This window comes from Peromyscus leucopus, chromosome 8b, assembly GCF_004664715.2.
Source record: "Peromyscus leucopus breed LL Stock chromosome 8b, UCI_PerLeu_2.1, whole genome shotgun sequence".
In the NCBI taxonomy this organism is placed as follows: Eukaryota; Metazoa; Chordata; class Mammalia; order Rodentia; family Cricetidae; genus Peromyscus; species Peromyscus leucopus.
Window position 1 is genome coordinate 63418973 of NC_051086.1, and position 17761 is coordinate 63436733.

General features: G+C 41.6%; 1 protein-coding gene across 1 annotated transcript in view; it reads right to left on the reverse strand.

Annotated features, from left to right (window-relative positions):
• Utp6 (UTP6 small subunit processome component) overlaps positions 1–12271 on the reverse strand; it is a 35052-nt gene extending 22781 nt beyond the window's left edge. The window contains exons 1-7 of the mRNA XM_028866942.2: positions 12057–12271; positions 10582–10666; positions 8490–8531; positions 7824–7916; positions 6581–6628; positions 5805–5868; positions 4063–4181 (exon numbers count right to left, since the gene is read on the reverse strand). Coding sequence (XP_028722775.1) covers positions 4063–4181; positions 5805–5868; positions 6581–6628; positions 7824–7916; positions 8490–8531; positions 10582–10666; positions 12057–12148 — 543 coding nt within the window. The 5' untranslated portion in view covers positions 12149–12271. The remainder of the gene's footprint in view (positions 1–4062; positions 4182–5804; positions 5869–6580; positions 6629–7823; positions 7917–8489; positions 8532–10581; positions 10667–12056) is intronic.
• Positions 12272–17761: the final 5490 nt, after the last annotated feature.

Consider the following 17761-nt stretch of genomic DNA (forward strand, 5'->3'; position numbering starts at 1 on the left):
TTTAGCTGAGGAGTAATGCAATGGCTGAGCATTATCCCAAGTGGCAGTCTGAATGGTTTAAAAAGCTCCAGAAGCTGCTAAGAATGGCGGACACCAGAACCAGCACAAGGCATCCGCAGCTGAGATCCATAGAAAATCGACGCAACACAGAAAAACCTGAGCTAACATCAAAAAATGGTGCCATTTAGAATACTACTGTACCTAAAAAGGTCTCTGGCTTGAGAATAAAAGTTCAGAGACGCTTGTTTGAACAAAAATTGTTAACTGCAAAAAGTTTTGGTTGTAAAACGTCTTTTCATATTTGGAAGTGAAAGCCTGATACCAGAATTTACTTGTTTGAACTTTTTTTTTTTTTTTTTTTTTTATTTTCGAGACAGGGTTTCTCTGTGTAGCTGTGCGTCTTTCCTGGGACTCACTTGGTAGCCCAGGCTGGCCTCGAACTCACAGAGATCCGCCTGGCTCTGCCTCCCGAGTTCTGGGATTAAAGGTGTGCGCCACCACCGCCCGGCGAACTTTTTGAACTTAAAATGAGATAAAACTACAAAAAGATTTTGGTTATGGATTTCTTCATATTTGGAAGGCTAGTACCAGAATTTATCATTTGAATTTAAGGACTTAATGAACTGAACAATAGATTTCATTGCAATGGGACAATTTTGAGTTTACTTATAGTAATGACCTAGAAACTGTTTTCTGGAATTGGGTTAAAAATGAAACTGTTTAAATGAAGAAATTTATTGTTTCTACCTAGACTAAAGATGCAATTTTGTGTATGCACATATTCTTTATTAACTGGTGATTCATTAATTGTTTTATGGAACTGTTTATGTAAAATGGAATTACTTATGGAACTGATTTTGTGTTACAAATGGAACTGTTTAAACAGAAAAGTTTAGGTTTTCTAACTACCCTTGGGACCTTGTTTAAAAAATTATAAAGAAAAGGAGTAGTTATGAAGTTGAATTATGTTTGCAGAAATTATGTTTAACCTATTGATATTAATGCACCCTGGTTTTGTGGAGTAAAGGAAATATTTAAGTTTGACGTGAATACATGGAAGTTTTTCCTATGTTCTGTTAGCAAGAAAATTCAAATGATTAAGAGTTAAAGTTGCTGGACTGAGTCTACCAGGTTGATCGCAGTCCTCAGGGGAGGCTTTGCCCTGGAGGAGGTGGGAATGGGAAGTGGGCTGGGGGTAAGGGGAAGGGGTGGGACAGGGGGAGAACAGGGGAACCCGTGGCTGATATGTAGAATTGAATGGTAGTGTAAAATGAAATAAAAGGGAAAAAAAATGGAGATATATATATATGTGTGTGTGTGTGTATGTGGACACGTATGTGACTTGGATTTAACTCTATGTGTAAATGTAAGCAAGCTTTAACTGTACGTGTGTGTATGTAACTTGGGAAAAAAAGAGTTAAAGTTGTAAGATGGAGAAAATTGTTAATTATATATAGCACCATATATGCTAATTCAAATGGTTCTGTTAAGTTTGCTTTGTGTTGTAAGATTGGGAGAATTGTGACTATGTATAGCAATATTTATGTTAACCTGTTAATGGTAATGATGAAGCTAAGAGATTCTTTAAGTTTGTAGTTGCCTTAAGAGTTTTTGGTTTAGGGGCTGGAGAGATGGCTCAGAACTTAAGAGCACTGACTGTTCTTCCAGAGGTCCTGAGTTCAATTCCCAGCAACCACATGGTGGCTCACAACCATCTGTAATGAGATCTGGTGCCCTCTCCTGACATGCAGGAATACATGCAAATAGAATACTGTAAACATCATAAATAAATAAATCTTTAAAAAAAAAAACAAGAGTTTTTGGTTTAGAAAGGGCTTGAGGCAGCTAAGACTGCTGTAGTCTCCTTGGACCTAATTCAAAAGAGAAATGCCATCTTTATCATCCTCTACTCCCATACTGGGAGGTGTAACAGCTATGGAGATTGATGTAAGCCATTAATAATGAGTTATTTTTTATATATTAAGAAAGGGGGCCCTGTGGGGGCCCGTTTTCAGGTTCCTCATAACTTTACCCAGCAGGTCCGCATAGAGGATGATTAGGACCATGGGCCTGAGTGCAGGTGTCTGAGATGGTCTGCACTTGGCTGTGCTGGGGGAGGAGGTCTTTTGCTCCACCCCTTGCATCTCTATAAATACCCCGGGGCAGAGACAGTGGGGACCCATTGGAAAAGGTTCCAGGCCCTCTCGAGGCTATCCTTTATTTTCTATCTGTTTATCTCTGCAAGATTCTCCGCAATAAATCCTTCTATCTAAATTTCTTGCTGCTCACACTCAAGAAAACTCTGGGGAGCTGTGGGGTTGGTGGGTAAACGCCCCACAGGTGGGTGGGCTTTGAGGTTTCCAACTAGCTCTCTCCCTGCACCACACTTGTAGATCAGATGTAAACTCTCAGATACTGCTCCAGCACCATGCATGCCTGCCTGTTGCCATACTCCCTGAAATGATGGTCATGGACTTTAACCCTCTGGAACCATGAACCCCTAAACTAAATGTTTTCTTTTATAAATTCCTTTGGTCATGGTATTTTGTCAGAACAATAAAAAAGTAACTGCAGGGTGCAGGGGCTCAAGCCTTTGATCCTAGCACTTGAGAGACGGAGGGAGGTGAATCTCTGTGAACTGAAGGATAGCCTGGTTTATGTAGTGAGTTCCAGGATGACCAGGGTTCTGTAGAGACCCTACCTTGGAAAGGGAAGGGGAAGGGAAAAGAGAAACTAGTCATATTGGGCAGGAGAGATGGCTCAACAGTTGAGAGTACTTGTTGCAGAGGACCCAGCTTTGATCCTCAGCACCCATACGGCTGCTCACAACCGTCTCTTACTCCAGTTGCAGGGTGTTTGATGCTGTATTCTGGTTTCCTCAGACACCACACATGAAAGTGGCACCCACACTTATATGCAGGAAAAACACTCATACCCATAAAATAAAATAGCAGGGCATGGTGGCACACACTTCTAATTCTAGTACTTGGAAGGCAGAAGCAGGCTGATCTTTCTAAGTTTGAGACAAGCCTGGTCTACATAAAGAGTTCCAGGACAGCCAGGGCTACATATCTAGGCCATTTCAAAAAAAGGAAGAAAAAAAATTAACTAAGAAATTTTAATATTACTCTACTTATTTTGGTCTTTTTAAATTTAATTATATTTTTTGTGTATGAGTGTTTTGCCTACACATATCTCTGTGCACCACCTGGTGCTCTTGGAGGTAAGGAGAGCCAGATCCCCTGGAGTTACAGATGATTGTGAGCCAACAGATGGTGGTGGGAATTGAACCTAGATCCTCTGCAAAAGCAGCCAGTGCTGGTAACTGCTGAGTCATCTCTAAAGCTCCTCTACTTTGCTTTTAAAAGTTGCAACAAAACGCCGGGCGGTGGTGGCACACGCCTTTAATCCCAGCACTCGGTTGGCAGAGCCAGGCGGATTTCTGTGAGTTCGAGGCCAGCCTGGGCTACCAAGTGAGCTCCAGGAAAGGCGCAAAGCTACACAGAGAAACCCTGTCTCAAAAAACAAAACAACAAAAAAAAAAAGTTGCAACAAAACGATGCTGCAGAGATGGCTAAGTGGTTAAGAGCACATGCTGTTCTGCCAGAGGACCCGGGTTCAATTCCCAGCACCTACATGGCAGTTCACAACTGTCTGTAATTCCAAGATCTCTCTTACACAGACATACATGCAGGCAAAACACCAATACATATAAAATTTAAAAAAAAGTAAATTATTTTTTTTAAGAAGCAACAAGATTTTCACAAAACACAATTACCATGAGGGAAAAAAAAAAAAAAGAAACAGAAGCAGAGGAGGAATAATTACATTTTAAGCAGTATTTGCTCTCTATGTATCACAGAGATGTCTCTCATTCTAAGTGTCACAGATATCTCCCTCTCTAAGTGTTACAGAGATGTCTCCCTCTCTAAGTGTCATAGAGATGTCTCTCTCATTCTGTGTCATAGAGATATCACTCTCATTCTAAGTATCCCAGAGATATCTCCCTCTCTAAGTGTCACAGAGATATTGCTCTCTTATCCTATGTGCCCAAATACTCACTTCTTGATAGAGTTTTGGACACTCAGGATGAAATCGTAGAGCCCGAAGAAATAACTGTCTGGCGCTCTCTGAAGACAAGCGATCTTCCATTTCCCACTTGGCTGCCATAATCCACAAAGCTATAGAAAGAAAGAAAGAAAAATCAGACTTCATTTCTGTAAATTAATCAATCCTCTACTTTTAATACTTAATGAGTTATTTACTAATCTTACCAAAGGAAAAGGGAGTTTCTAATACTAAATTTAGCAACTCTATCTAAAGCTAGAAAAAGGGCTAGCAAGCTAGTTCATCAGCAAAGGTGCTTGTCATCAATCTAATGACCTGAGTTGGATCTCCAGGACCCGCATAGTGGAGGAAAAGAACTAGTTCCCACAAATTTTCCCCTAAACTTTACATAATGTGCCAAGGCATATATATGCCCACACATATACACATATGGCTCACACATACACGAAACAAAGAAATGATGTACTTTTTTTTTTGGTTTTTCGAGACAGGGTTTCTCTGTGTAGTTTTGGTGCCTATACTGAATCTCGCTCTTGTAGACCAGGCTGGCCTCGAACTCACAGAGATCCACCTGGCTCTGCCTCCTAAAAGTTTTAGTTAGGGGGCTGGAGAGATGGCTCAGAGGTTAAGAGCACCGACTGCTCTTCCAGAGGTCCTGAGTTCAATTCCCAGCAACCACATGGTGGCTCACAACCATCTGTAATGAGATCTGGCACCCTCTTCTGTATACATAATAAATAAATAAATCTTTTTAAAAAAAAAAAAAAAAGTTTTAATTAGAAAGAGAGGGCTGGGGAACAGCTTGGCAAGAGAACATTGCCTATAATGCACAAAGTCCCTGGGTTTGGCCACCAACTCTGCAAAAAGCAAGACTGCTTTTAGTAAAGTGACCCCTGGTTGGTAATCACATCTGGACTTCCTTGGAGTCACAAACGGTGGTAAGCCATTGCTTTTAGCACTCTTGAGCATGTGACTCCTAAAATTGGGCATGGATCTTTCCAGAATCTCCTGCACCCACAGGTTACCAAAGTAGTTCCCCTTCCCACTCATGTAGTTCCTCCAGAAACCTCAACTTAGGAATCACACTGACTTTTAGTCCTGCAAATTGCTAAGATCACTTGAGTCTTGTGTCATATAAATCTTTGGTTGAACCTAATACTGTGAGAAAATTACTAGAGCACCTCTGCTAGACAAGAGGATGCCCCTTACTCACCTCTCACACGAGAATGTTTCTCTTATAAAACCCTAGTACAGGCTAGGCAGTGGTGGCACACGCCTTTAAACCCAGCACAGGAGGCAGAGGCAGGTGGATCTCTGAGTTCAAGGCCAGCCTGGTCTACAGAGTGAGTTCCAGGACAGCTAGGGCTACAAAGAGAAACCTTGTCTTGGGGGGGGGGGGGGGGGGATGAGTACACACTTTGTGCCAGCCAACCTTATAAATCTATGTTAATATTTTGTCCTTCTAACTTTTCGAATCGCTCAGAATCTAATGCCTCCAAATAAAATGTGTCCCACGAACTATCAGCTAAAAAGCTACACCATCCTTCCTGTCCACAACTGCAACAGCTGGCCCAGCAACAAGATGGACAAAGCAAGCGGGATAAACTAAGACGCAGCAACTGTCTAAGCTCAAGCCTGACGAACAATTTCCCAGGTTCATCGAGGCTGGGAAAATTCCAAAATGGCCTGAGTTTGAATAAAATGTAGAAAAAGAACAGTTGAAGATTTTGATATACCTGGTTTGTTTGAGTGAATGGCAAGCATGGCAGAGAATATCTTGCTAAGCTGAGCTTTGGTACCCTGTAAAAGAGAAGAAAACACTCTACTTCCTGCACAGAGAAATCACCGCTATTGATCTGTTAGCAATATATATTTCTTACTAACTATAAATCCAATGTAAGGCCAGGTATGGTGGCTCACACCTTAAACTTAGAGCTCGGGAAGCAGAGGCAGATGAATCACTGTGAGTTGAAAATCAGCCGGGCCAGCTAGGGCTACATAATGAGACATGCATGCACACACTCAATAGAAAAGATTTGCTACTGCTTGAGACATAACAACAAATAAAAACACACTCATGCTTTTTATACCTGAACCACTAAACACAACTTTCTAGCACTAATTTTTGTTTTGGTTTGGTTTGGTTTTTGGTTTTCCAGACAGGGTTTCTCTGTGTAGCAGCTCTGGCTCTCCTGGAACTAACTTTGTAGACCAGGCTGGCCTCAAACTCAGAGATTCACTTGCCTCTGCCTCCCAAGTGCTAGGATTAAAGGTGTGCACTACCACCGCACGGCTCTAATTTTTTTTCTTAACTGAACAAATATGTATAAAAATGATTTTCTTTTCAACTGACTTAGAATCATTTCCACGGTCAGATACACAAATGTGAGACTGAGGCTCAGCTCCTGTTTCCCTGGGTTCTTTCTCCAACTGTTAAGCTTAAACCTCCTGAATGAAGCTTAAGAGGCAAACTGCAGAAAGGGAAGAAGCAGCTATACGTGGCTTTACTTACCCATTTCTTACAAAAAACTATATAGGATAGCCAAAGCTGAACATCATCCTGCAAGAAAAGCACAGGATAAGAAACTTGAATTTGATCTTTACATTGTATTAGTTCAATTCGGGGAAAGAGGCGAATTTCAAAAGATCCAATGTGCCACACGTTCTTCATCTATGAGCGTCTTCCTCACTGAAGCCTTGGACCTCTTAAACATGAGAATTCAATCTAACTCTCCACTCCTACCTACCATGTTCCAAGACAAAAATCTATACTTATCTAATTTGTCCAGTAAAATTCTAAAACTTCTCAAACCATGTAAATTAACACAAACTTTGCATTCTCATACATACTCTGTGTGTGTGTGTGTGTGTGTGTGTGTGTGTGTGTATGTGTGTGTGTGTGTGTGTGTGTGTGTGTGTATGATGCACATATGATGTATTGTGTGTATATATATACACATCAAAATCTGAAAATCAACTCATTGAGGTACCACCCATCTCCAAGCCATCATCCATCTCCCTGGTGATTTTCTTTACTGTCTTCTCTCTGATAGTGTTTCATGTATCCCAAGCTAGACAGACCTTCTTTTTCACAAATACAATACCCTAGCCAGGCGGTGGTGGTACACACCTTTAATCCCAGCACTTGGGAGGCAGAGCCAGGTGGATCTCTGTGAGTTCGAGGCCAGCCTGGGCTACAGAGTGAGTTCCAGGATAGGCAAAAAAACTACACAGAGAAATCCTGTCTCGAAAAACAAAAAGCAAAAAACCCAAAACACCCAAAAGTGTGCACCACCATGCCCAGCTCTCTTTTGATTGTCTTTTCTTTCTTTCTTTTTTTTTTTAAGACAAGGTTTCTCAGCCGTCCTGGAACTCACTCTGTAGACCAGGCTGGCCTCAGACTCAGAGATCCACCTGCCGAGTGCTGGGATTAAAGGCGTGCATCATCATCATCATCATCATCACCACCACCACCACCACCACCACCTGACCCTTTTGATTTTCTAATCCCTAATAATGTATTAAATATAGTGTTCAGTGTCATCCTCACAGAATAACAACAAAATGATAAGATGAACTCTCTTAATGGTTTATGTGGCTCAAAACCTGTTTCAAGCAATGGCACCATCATGCAAATAAATATTGAGAACTAGAGAGGAGCAGAAAGAACATGGCATTTGAGTAGCCAAACATCTAACTCATAATACGCATACTGTGTATCTTCACGAATCTTCAAGTATGCAATCATCACTTACTTTCCACTTTGCTGAGGCACGACCGAAGACACCCTGTACCCGATGTACAATAGAATATTCAATCTCATCCTTCTTAAATGAATATTTAATTCTCTAAAAGGAACAAAAACAAAAAGGAAGCCTCAGTTAATCACATTTATCCAAAATAGCATTCTCACATACTCACACTCAGTACTGACAAAAAAAAAAAAAAAAAAAAACAGACAACTGCAAGTATCCACTTTGGGCACAGCATAGGTTATCAACAATCAGTGCCTCCACAACAGAAAAACCAACTTAAAAAAATTAAACATTGGGGCTGAAGAGATGGCTCAGTGGTTAAGAGCACTGACTGCTCTTCCAGAGGACCTGAGTTCAATTCCTAGTACACACATGGCAGCTCACAACTGTCGGTAATTCCAGTTCCAGAGGACCCAATATCCATGACAAAACACCAACATACATAAAATAAAAATAAATAAATTTTAAAAAAAAATTAAACATCACCAGGTGATGGTGGTGCACAGCTTTAATCCCAGAACTCAGTAGGCAGAGCCAGGCGGATCTCTGTGAGTTTGAGGCCAATCTGGTCTACAGAGCGAGATCCAGGACAGGCACCAAAACTACACAGGGAAACCCTCTCTCAAAAAAACAAAAAAAAAAAAAAAAAATTAAACATCAACTTACTGCTCTTCTTCTCTGGATCAGCTCCAAAAGATTAATTTCATACTATGTGGGAGGAAATACAAAGAGAAGCGTGAAAACTATAATCTTTTAAATACAGGATATTAATAAAAAATTAAGAACATGAAATAAAAGATAATTTATCAATAGGCAGAATTTATAAATCTCTAGAATTCACTAAAAATTCACCTCCATAAAACTTACAAATATATATAGTAACGACAGGTTTGTAGGCAAGATTCAAAGACAGCACATTACTTATAAGCATGAGACCTGTAAGATCTATAATATCAATTAACCCAACTTCCTGACTTAAATTTAACAGCATGTTCCCATTATCAGTCTAAACAACAACAAAAAAATCTAAGTCAAACATTGTGACACACGTCTATACCTCAGAGGCTAAGACTGGAGGAGGGTCATGAGTTCAAGGTGCTAGGAGAGTCGGCCACGAGGCATACAACACTTGCCAATCAGTGTTGCAGCATACGCCACTAATCTCAGCACTCCAGAAGCAGACAGGAGGATCTCTGTAAGTTCAAGCCTGGTCTACATAGGTCTACATAGGGACTTCCAGGCCAGCCAGCCAGGGCTACATCATGAGACTCTAGCTATAAAAAAAGACTAGCCTGACATGCAGAATCGCCCCACACCTCCAGGTACAGTAATGCACATCTATAATCTCAGAATTTGGGAAGTGAAAGCAGAATTGCTTTTTTCTTTTATATTTTCTTTTCTAGTATTTTGAGATAGTGCTTCATGTAGCCCAAGCTGGCTTGGAGCTTACTATGTAACCAAGAATGACCATGAATGAACATATGATTCTCCTGCCTCCAAGTGCTAGGATTACAAGGGTGCTAGGATTACACATGTAATTCTAGCCACCACATCCAGGCTTACACAGTGCCAGGGATTGAACCCAGAGTTCTGTACACACTAGGCAAGCACTCTACCAACTGAGCTACTGCCCCAGCTCCAATAACAGCCCCCACCAGACATGGTGACACATGCTTTTGTTTTGTTGTTTTTACGTGTTTTATTCAAATAGATCTGTGTACAATGTACACTAAGGATCCCCAGAGGCCAGAAAAGGGCATTAGATCCCTCGGGACTACAGTTACCAAGAGTTGTGAGCCACCATGTGGCTGGAAATCAAACCTGTGTCCTCTGGATAAGCAGTCAGTACTCTTAACAACTGAGCCATCTCTCTAGCCCCATGACACATGCTTTATCCTAATGCTCAAGAACATGAGATATTGCTGGGTGGTGGTGATACGTGCCTTTAATCCCGGCACTCAGGGGACAGAGGCAGGTGGATCTCTGTGAATTCCAGACCAGTCTGGTCTACAGAGTAAGTTCCAGGACAGCCAGGGCCTCTATAGACACTGCACACAACATGATATACCCATACAAAAAAATGTTTTTGTCTTTCTGATTCCGAGTCCTTACATAGTAGCTGTTCTCCCTCACGTGACAATTCATCCCATATGTCTAATTTTCCCATAGCTCCTTGTCCATTTAGAAGATGGAAGAATCTTGGAGCTTACCTCTTTTGCAAGTTGACAGTGCTAGGCAAGCACTGTACAGACCTTCCAATCATCTGCTACTGTCAGATTCTCACTCCTCTATCTTGCCCACTCCTAAAAAGGCAAATTTCTTGCTAAAATCCTGATGCACAATGATGTCTCTGACCTACTGACCCAACAGGAGGAGAGGTCAGCTTGACAAGGACTAAGCCTTAGGAGGTAATGCACTCCACACAATTACCTCTGATCCTAATAAAAATGTATGCGCAATCACAGAATCCCGGAATTCTGTAGAAAACTACTGTTAAGTTCATCATTGTTCTGAGTTAAAATCTTGAGCTTTTTTGTTTGTTTGTAATGTGCATTGGTGTTTTGTCTGCATGTATTTCTGTGTGAGGGAGTCAGGTCCCTGGAAGTGGAGTTACAGACAGGTGTGAGCTGCCATGTGAGTGCTTGGAATTGAACCCAGGTCCTCTGGAAGAGCAGCCAGTGCTCTTAACTACTGAACTTCTCTCAAGGCCCCCTGAGTTAAAATTTTTGAAGGGACTAAAAAGCTATGAATCACTCACTTGAACATAATTGATAAAGTCTTCCTTGAGAAGGGTCCTCCGCTGTATTTTGTATTCTAGATCAGAAGCTTTCTTGATGATAGCCCTGCAAAGGAAGCCAATTAAACTGTAACATTTGAAAAGTTAAATTTGAACTTAAGATTTTTATTCTGGATATACTGAAAATACACATTTAACAAAACATCTAGTTCCTGAATACAAGTATCTTCCACTTATTCTCTTACACAGTTACCTCTGTGCTGTTAAGAACATCCAGATGAGCCGGGCAGTGGTGGCGCACGCCTTTAATCCCAGCACTCGGGAGGCAGAGCCAGGTGGATCTCTGTGAGTTCGAGGCCAGCCTGGACTACCAAGTGAGTTCCAGGAAAAGGCGCAAAGCTACACAGAGAAACCCTGCCTCGAAAAACCAAAAAAGAAAAAAAAAAAAAAAAAAAGAACATCCAGATGTATCTTTAAACTTTCGGGGAAAAATCACCTCAGTTGCCAGGATCACTGCCATTTCCACCAGCAAAGTAAATAATGCCAATACTTTATTACTTATATATATTATTAACATAGATTTCTCCTCCAAATTTAGGTTCCTTGGGGGCTTGTCAATTTTTTTTTTTTTTCATTCCCCAGAATCAAACCCAGGCCCTTGTGCATGCTAAGCAAGAACTCTTAGCTGCAGCCTCAACCCTCAATGCTTAGGTTTTTATGATAACCAAATCTCTATGCTAAAATCTTGATGTCTATATTTTCAGTATGTGAATTCTGAAAAACCTAAACTATATCTAAAAAGCTTTTCTACAAAACACTTAGGGGAGAAGACAGCCCATCCTTAGCTAAGGAGTGAAGACTATACATGTGTTTTAGGAAAAGTGAATACAGAATATACTCAGTAATACTTAAGAACGGAAGAGGCTATACTCACATTACTGTAATTCATCCGGAGTCATTGTAAAGTGAATTGTCACAGCGAATCATTGAAAGTAATTGATTTCTAACAAATTACCGAATGTCAGCTATATGCCAGGTGCTGTGGCAAAGCTCTAAATAAGTCTATGAAACGAGTTAAATGGTCTCCAATCTACAAGCTTAGTTAGGAAGTTCTATCCATCCAGCCTGGACTTCCATGGCGCTGTACTTGAATCTCTAAGGTTGTATACCCCAAGCTTTTAAACTACAACCAATTTTTTTTAATTCTATTTGAATTCTCGCGCCATTCCCATTGCCCAGTAGGTCCTTGATGGGTTGGAATCCTGGCTCTATCACCTCTATGGCCCCAAGACCCTGACCACTGAATGACTGTCAGACAGACTGACAGACAGATCGCCTTGCAATGGGTTAAGATTGAATGCTGACCGTCATCAAATCCCGACAATGGGCTTTTTCCTATTTTAGCATGTTAGGAAAAAACAAACTCGGAAAAGTCCCCCCACGCCTCCAGCATCCCTCAGCCCGCCCCAGTCCTTCCTCTTCCCTGACCCTCTCACTTAATTTCCGCGCGACTGAAGAGTCCGATGCGCTCCAGCTGTTCCAACTCCGGGATTCGATCTTCTATGCGTTCCTGAATTATCTCCGCCATGAGGCTGGGACTTCACAAGCCGCCGGGCGGCCAACACGCGTACGAAGTACCCACCTCTCAGCCTTCAGGATCACTCTTACTGACTGACTGAACGTGCTTCCTAGGTCCCGCCTTTTCCGCTTCCGCCATTGGGAACGTCCTCCTCGCTATCGAAGCCGCTGTCGCCTCTCTGTGGTTGACTGGAGAATTGCAGCGGGAACCCCTTCCGGTCTGGACTATAGCTCCTGAGTGGGCGGGGTTGGGCGGGGCTGGAGGCGGGGCCAAACCCTCGCGCCACGGAGACCGGAAAAAGCCCCTCGGGGATTACCTGAAAGAGCCCGAAGTATGCTTTCAACTGGATGTCGTCTGTTTTTATCATTCTCCTATCCCATGTCCTCACTTCCCATCACCGAGAACCTAAAAACTAAAATATGGAATTGAAGATGATATTGTTAAATATGCAAATTCGATATGGCTCTAAGACTGACCACCGGCCTTAGCATTCTGCGAGCTTCTGGAAAGCAGCTTGGTCACTTGGAATTTCACGTGCCAATTGAAGCCTCTGCATGGGAGGTTCGTTTGAAAATGGTGAGAAGTGTTTTCTTATTTAAATAGTTAGGGCCATCATGCCACCAAGCCTGACCACCTGAGTTCAGTGGAAGTCGAGGACTGATTCCTGCAAGTTGTCATCTGATCTCAACATTCGCCCTATGGCACACCACACCACACACACACACACACACACACACACACACACACACACATACATACATACACACACACATACACACACATACACACATATACACACACATACACACACATACACGCACACACATACACACACGCACATACACACACGCACATACACACACATACACGCACACACACATACACACATACACACACATACACGCACACACATACACACATACACATACACACACATACACATACACACATATACACACACATACACACACACCACACCACACACACATACACACACACATACACACACACATACACACACACACACATACACACACACACACCACACCACACACACACACACACACATACACACACACACATACACACATATACACACACATACACGCACACACATACACGCACACACATGCACACACACATACACACATACACATACACATACACACATACACATACACACATATACACACACACATACACACACATATACACACACACACACACACACACACACACACACACACGATTTTAAATTAAAAATAAATATCCTGATTTACGTAGACAAAATATTTCAAAATACTGGGTTCCGGTAGATATCAGAGTCTCATTTGTTTTAGAAAACAGGATTTTGATAGTGAAAAGTTTGAAAGTCAGTGAAATAAATCAATATTTACTTAGATCTTCCTTACAGCATTGCCCAAGCAAATTAACATTTCTAAGAGAACCATCCTGTAACTCACATGGGAAGCAATATTGCTGGTATAATTACTACACCTAAAAAAAAAAAACAAAACAAAACAAAAAACAAAAAAAAAAAAAACCTCGGTGGTTCAGTTCTCTCTAAGTCCTGGGAGAAGATAAAAAGCCAAAGCAGGGATTCTTGTTAGACCTGTTATTACAACACTCACATCATTGCCTTGATCCCCTATGTGATTTATGAAAGGGAATAGACTTAGCAATTACCCAGTTCCACCCAGTCCTCTACCTTCCTTTACTTTGCGTTTCACATCTTGCCCCACTGGTCTCAGAACAGACACAGAGGTTGATGTGGGCTTCAACATTCCTCAACCCTTTCAGGGCTAAGATCTGAGAATGGTAGGAATTCACGTGTGTAAATCAAAGATGCAATTTCTTTGTGATAGTAAAGTAGGACTGGTCAATAGCCAGAATGACCGAGAATAGCAAGTTCAGTATGGACAGGGAGTCCCCCAACACTGAAGACTAGAGAAATGCCTCCCTTGTAATTAACAGATCAGCAAATAAATGTGCAAGGCATTTCCAAACTTTAAGTACAGGGAAGCCAACGAGCTCTCACAGATTGTAATCCTTCATTTTGAGGCAAATTTGACAGAGACCTTAACGAGCTAACGACAGTTCTTAAATCAACTAAGTTCTTTCTCGTTTTGAAATTTAGCTATTATAATTATCTTGTCCCTAAGAATCATTATAATAAAAATGGCAAAATCTTCTTTTCACTTCTGCATCTCATAATAAGAGCTGTCTCGGACTGGAGAGATGGCTCAGAGGTTAAGAGCACTGACTGCTCTTCCAGAGGACCTGAGTTCAATTCCCAGCAACCACATGGTGGCTCACAACCATCCGTAATGAGATGCCCTCTTCTGGCCTTCAGTGATATATGCTCTATACAAAATAAATAAATAAATCTTAAAAAAAAAAAAAGCTGTCTCACTATGTGCCCAGAGTGCATGTGCACTGCTCTAAACCTTCATATGTCAGTCCACTTAATCATATCACATAAATATTTTATTTATTTGGCCAACCCTGGTGGCATACACCTTTAATCCCAGTACATGGGAGACAGAGACAGGTGGCCTCTTATTTGTTTGTTTGGGGTTTGTTTTTTTTGTTTGGTTTTGGTTTTGGTTTGGTTTGGTTTGGTTTTGGTTTTTTGTTTTGAAACAGGGTCAGCCCTAGCTGTCCTGGAACTCTCTGTAGACCAAGCTGACCTCAAACTCAGAAGTTCATCTGCCTCTGCCTCCCCAGTGCTTGGATTAAAAGCATGTGCCATCACACACAACTCTATTATTATTATTATTATTATTATTATTATTATTATTATTATTATCATCATCATCATTATTTTGAATATCAACCTAAAAGGACTGGAAGCACCTGCTAAGGGCTGGAACATCTAGTTCAGTGGGATAGATTTAGAGTGCAGAAGGTCCTGAGTTCAATCCCCAGAACACCCCCCCTCCAAAAAAAGAAAAGAAAAAAATTATCAACCTTCTTCTCTAAAGCATGTAAAACATTTACATGAATTTTGCATTCTATTTCATGTAGCTCAGTCTGGCCTCAAACTTGCTATTACAGCCAAAATGACCTTGAATTCCTGATCCTCCTGCCTCTATCTCCCAAGTGCTGGGATTCTGGGCCTGTGCCACTGAACCTGGCTTTTTTTTTTTTTTTTTTTTTTTTTTTTTTTTTTTTTTTTTTTTTTTGCCAAATGCCGTTTATTGAAGGAGGGAGGAGGTCTTAAATACAGGCTAACAGCACAATGGGAGAACCCCAGAGGGCAGAAGTTCCCTACCAATGTTTTACAATCTTGCATCTAAGCTGTTAACGCCCATTATGCTGGAGACACAGTCAAGGAACTTCCCTTAAGCATTCAGGAGGGTGGAACCCGGCAGGAAATTAGCATAGGGAGGACATCAAGGTCAAGGTCAGCAAGCAAGGCAACAGTTACCCAAAATGGGGGTCAGGGCCCTACAGGTCCCCCTTTTACTAGAAAATGAGCTTCTGACTTAGGTTGTGTGGGACGTCAGCAGGTCACCTTACCCGTCATGGAGACGCCTGCCTTGGCTTTTTTTTTTTTAATGCATTTTATTTTATGTATATGAATTTTTACATATATCTGTACATGTGCACCACTTATGTGTCTGATGCCCAAGGAAGTCGGAAGAAGGTGAACTCTAGAACTAGAGTTACAGATGAATGTGAGTTGCCATGTGGCAAATCCTCTGCAAGAGCAGAAAGTTCTCTTAACCACTGAGCCGTCTCTCCAGCCCCGTGTGCTTGGCTTTTTAAGCGGTCGTTTTGCCCGCTTTAATCTTTTGTGTGTCTGATGTGTGCTTATGTGTATGAGTATGTGGAGCCACAGGACAGCTTCAGATGTTAGTCCCTGCCTTCCACCTTCTCGAGTCAGGAACTCTGTTTATTGATGCCTGAGCCACGAGTTCAGGGGCTCCTGAGTTTTCAGGGCTTCTCCTGTCCCCACTTCTGTAGGACTGGGTGCTTTGGATGACCTCTGGGGACCCTGGTTTCTGGGGATTCAAACTCAGGTAGGTCCTCATGTTTGCATGGCAAACACTACCCAAGTCCAGTGGTTATTTTAGTCGAAATTTTCACGATCTACACCCCCACCCCGATTACCAAGAAAGAGTGATATCAGCCAGAAAGATGTATTCTGATCACCCATGGCCTTCAAGGAACAATTGGTCTCCATTTTGGTGCTGATGAGCCAGTCTGGAAAACAGCAAACATCCCTCAGCTAAGGTCCTGAGACAATCTCCTAAGGAGCCTACCAGAGGAACACTAACCAGAAGCTAAAATGTCTATTCTTGCCTTTAATGCACTTGAATGCAAATTTTAAAGCAAATTTGAACTTTTCCTTGGAGTGGTCACATTGTACATCTGAAGGCAGAGTTCATAGAGAGCTCAGGGGCTCAAAATAGCGGAGAAAGAAATGCTGCCCCCACCCCATTATTATTTGATAAAGGAAAATACCTAATTTCAAACACAATGAGAGGCAAAGCACCTGGAATCCCATCCCCCCACTTCGTTCAAAGTCCCCCTGTCTGTCTCTCCCACACAGAGGGCCCTGAGACTTCAAAGTCAGGCAGAAGGGACAGACACAGATGGGTCTTTGATGCCGGAGGACTTCAGAGCCCTGGGCTTGAGTGGAGCGGGGAGCATCTGCATTCTTCAAACCATCCACGTACTCTAGCACTGTAGACAGGCAAAGGCATCCGAGTTTGGGGTGACGTGCGTTACATGCACTAAGATCTTTGGAACCAGTAACTTTTCATTTCTTTTTCTATTATTTATAGCTCCTTTTGCTCTACAAACTGCACGGGATAGTAAATTACTTCTGGCACCCGGCCTTGTCAGCTTGCCAGACTTCAACGGGAGCAAGTTTTTACAACCCAGCTAATAAGCCCTCGCAATGAGGAGGTGGGCAGAATGGAAATAATGACACGGTTTTTAACTGCAGGAGCACAGAGTGACGACGTGACATTCTAGTAGACTCTCCTTCTTAACGATTTTTTTTTTTTCCTAATGAAATCGCCACGTTTTTCTAGGCTACTGTAGTTCAAAACACGGGTAAATGGAAAGGGTTTCTTTTAACTGGAAAAAAAAAATGAGTTTTGTGTCTTTTTCCTGTAGTTTAAGTTACTGGATGTTGTAAACTCAAAAATAATAAATAAATAAATAAAAGAAGGAGGAGCAGATGAGAAAAGGAAGAACAAGAATATGGCAGCTTGAGCAAACAACCTAACTATTGAAACTGACATTTTTCCAAAACCTTGTTCCAAAATGACTGGCTTCTAGACCTGACAATTGTCTGTGTGCAAATGCATTCTACTAAAGTCGTGCCTGATTAGCTACAACTACTATTTTTTCCAATTTTCCCAACTACAGTCAAAATTAAGTTCTAGCCTTTAAAATGTTTTTTGGACAACACATTCAAAAGAAAAATAAATCTGGAAGTGAATATCATATTTGATTTTTATGATTGAAAGAACTTGAGCAGTAGTTTCCATTTCTCTGACCTTAATAGTACCATCTAATCCCATCCACAATTTACAAGTGCAAGGAAAATTTTTTTGCCTTCATCTCATTCTGCTTCCCAATTAGACCTGGTCTGGTTAGCCTCAA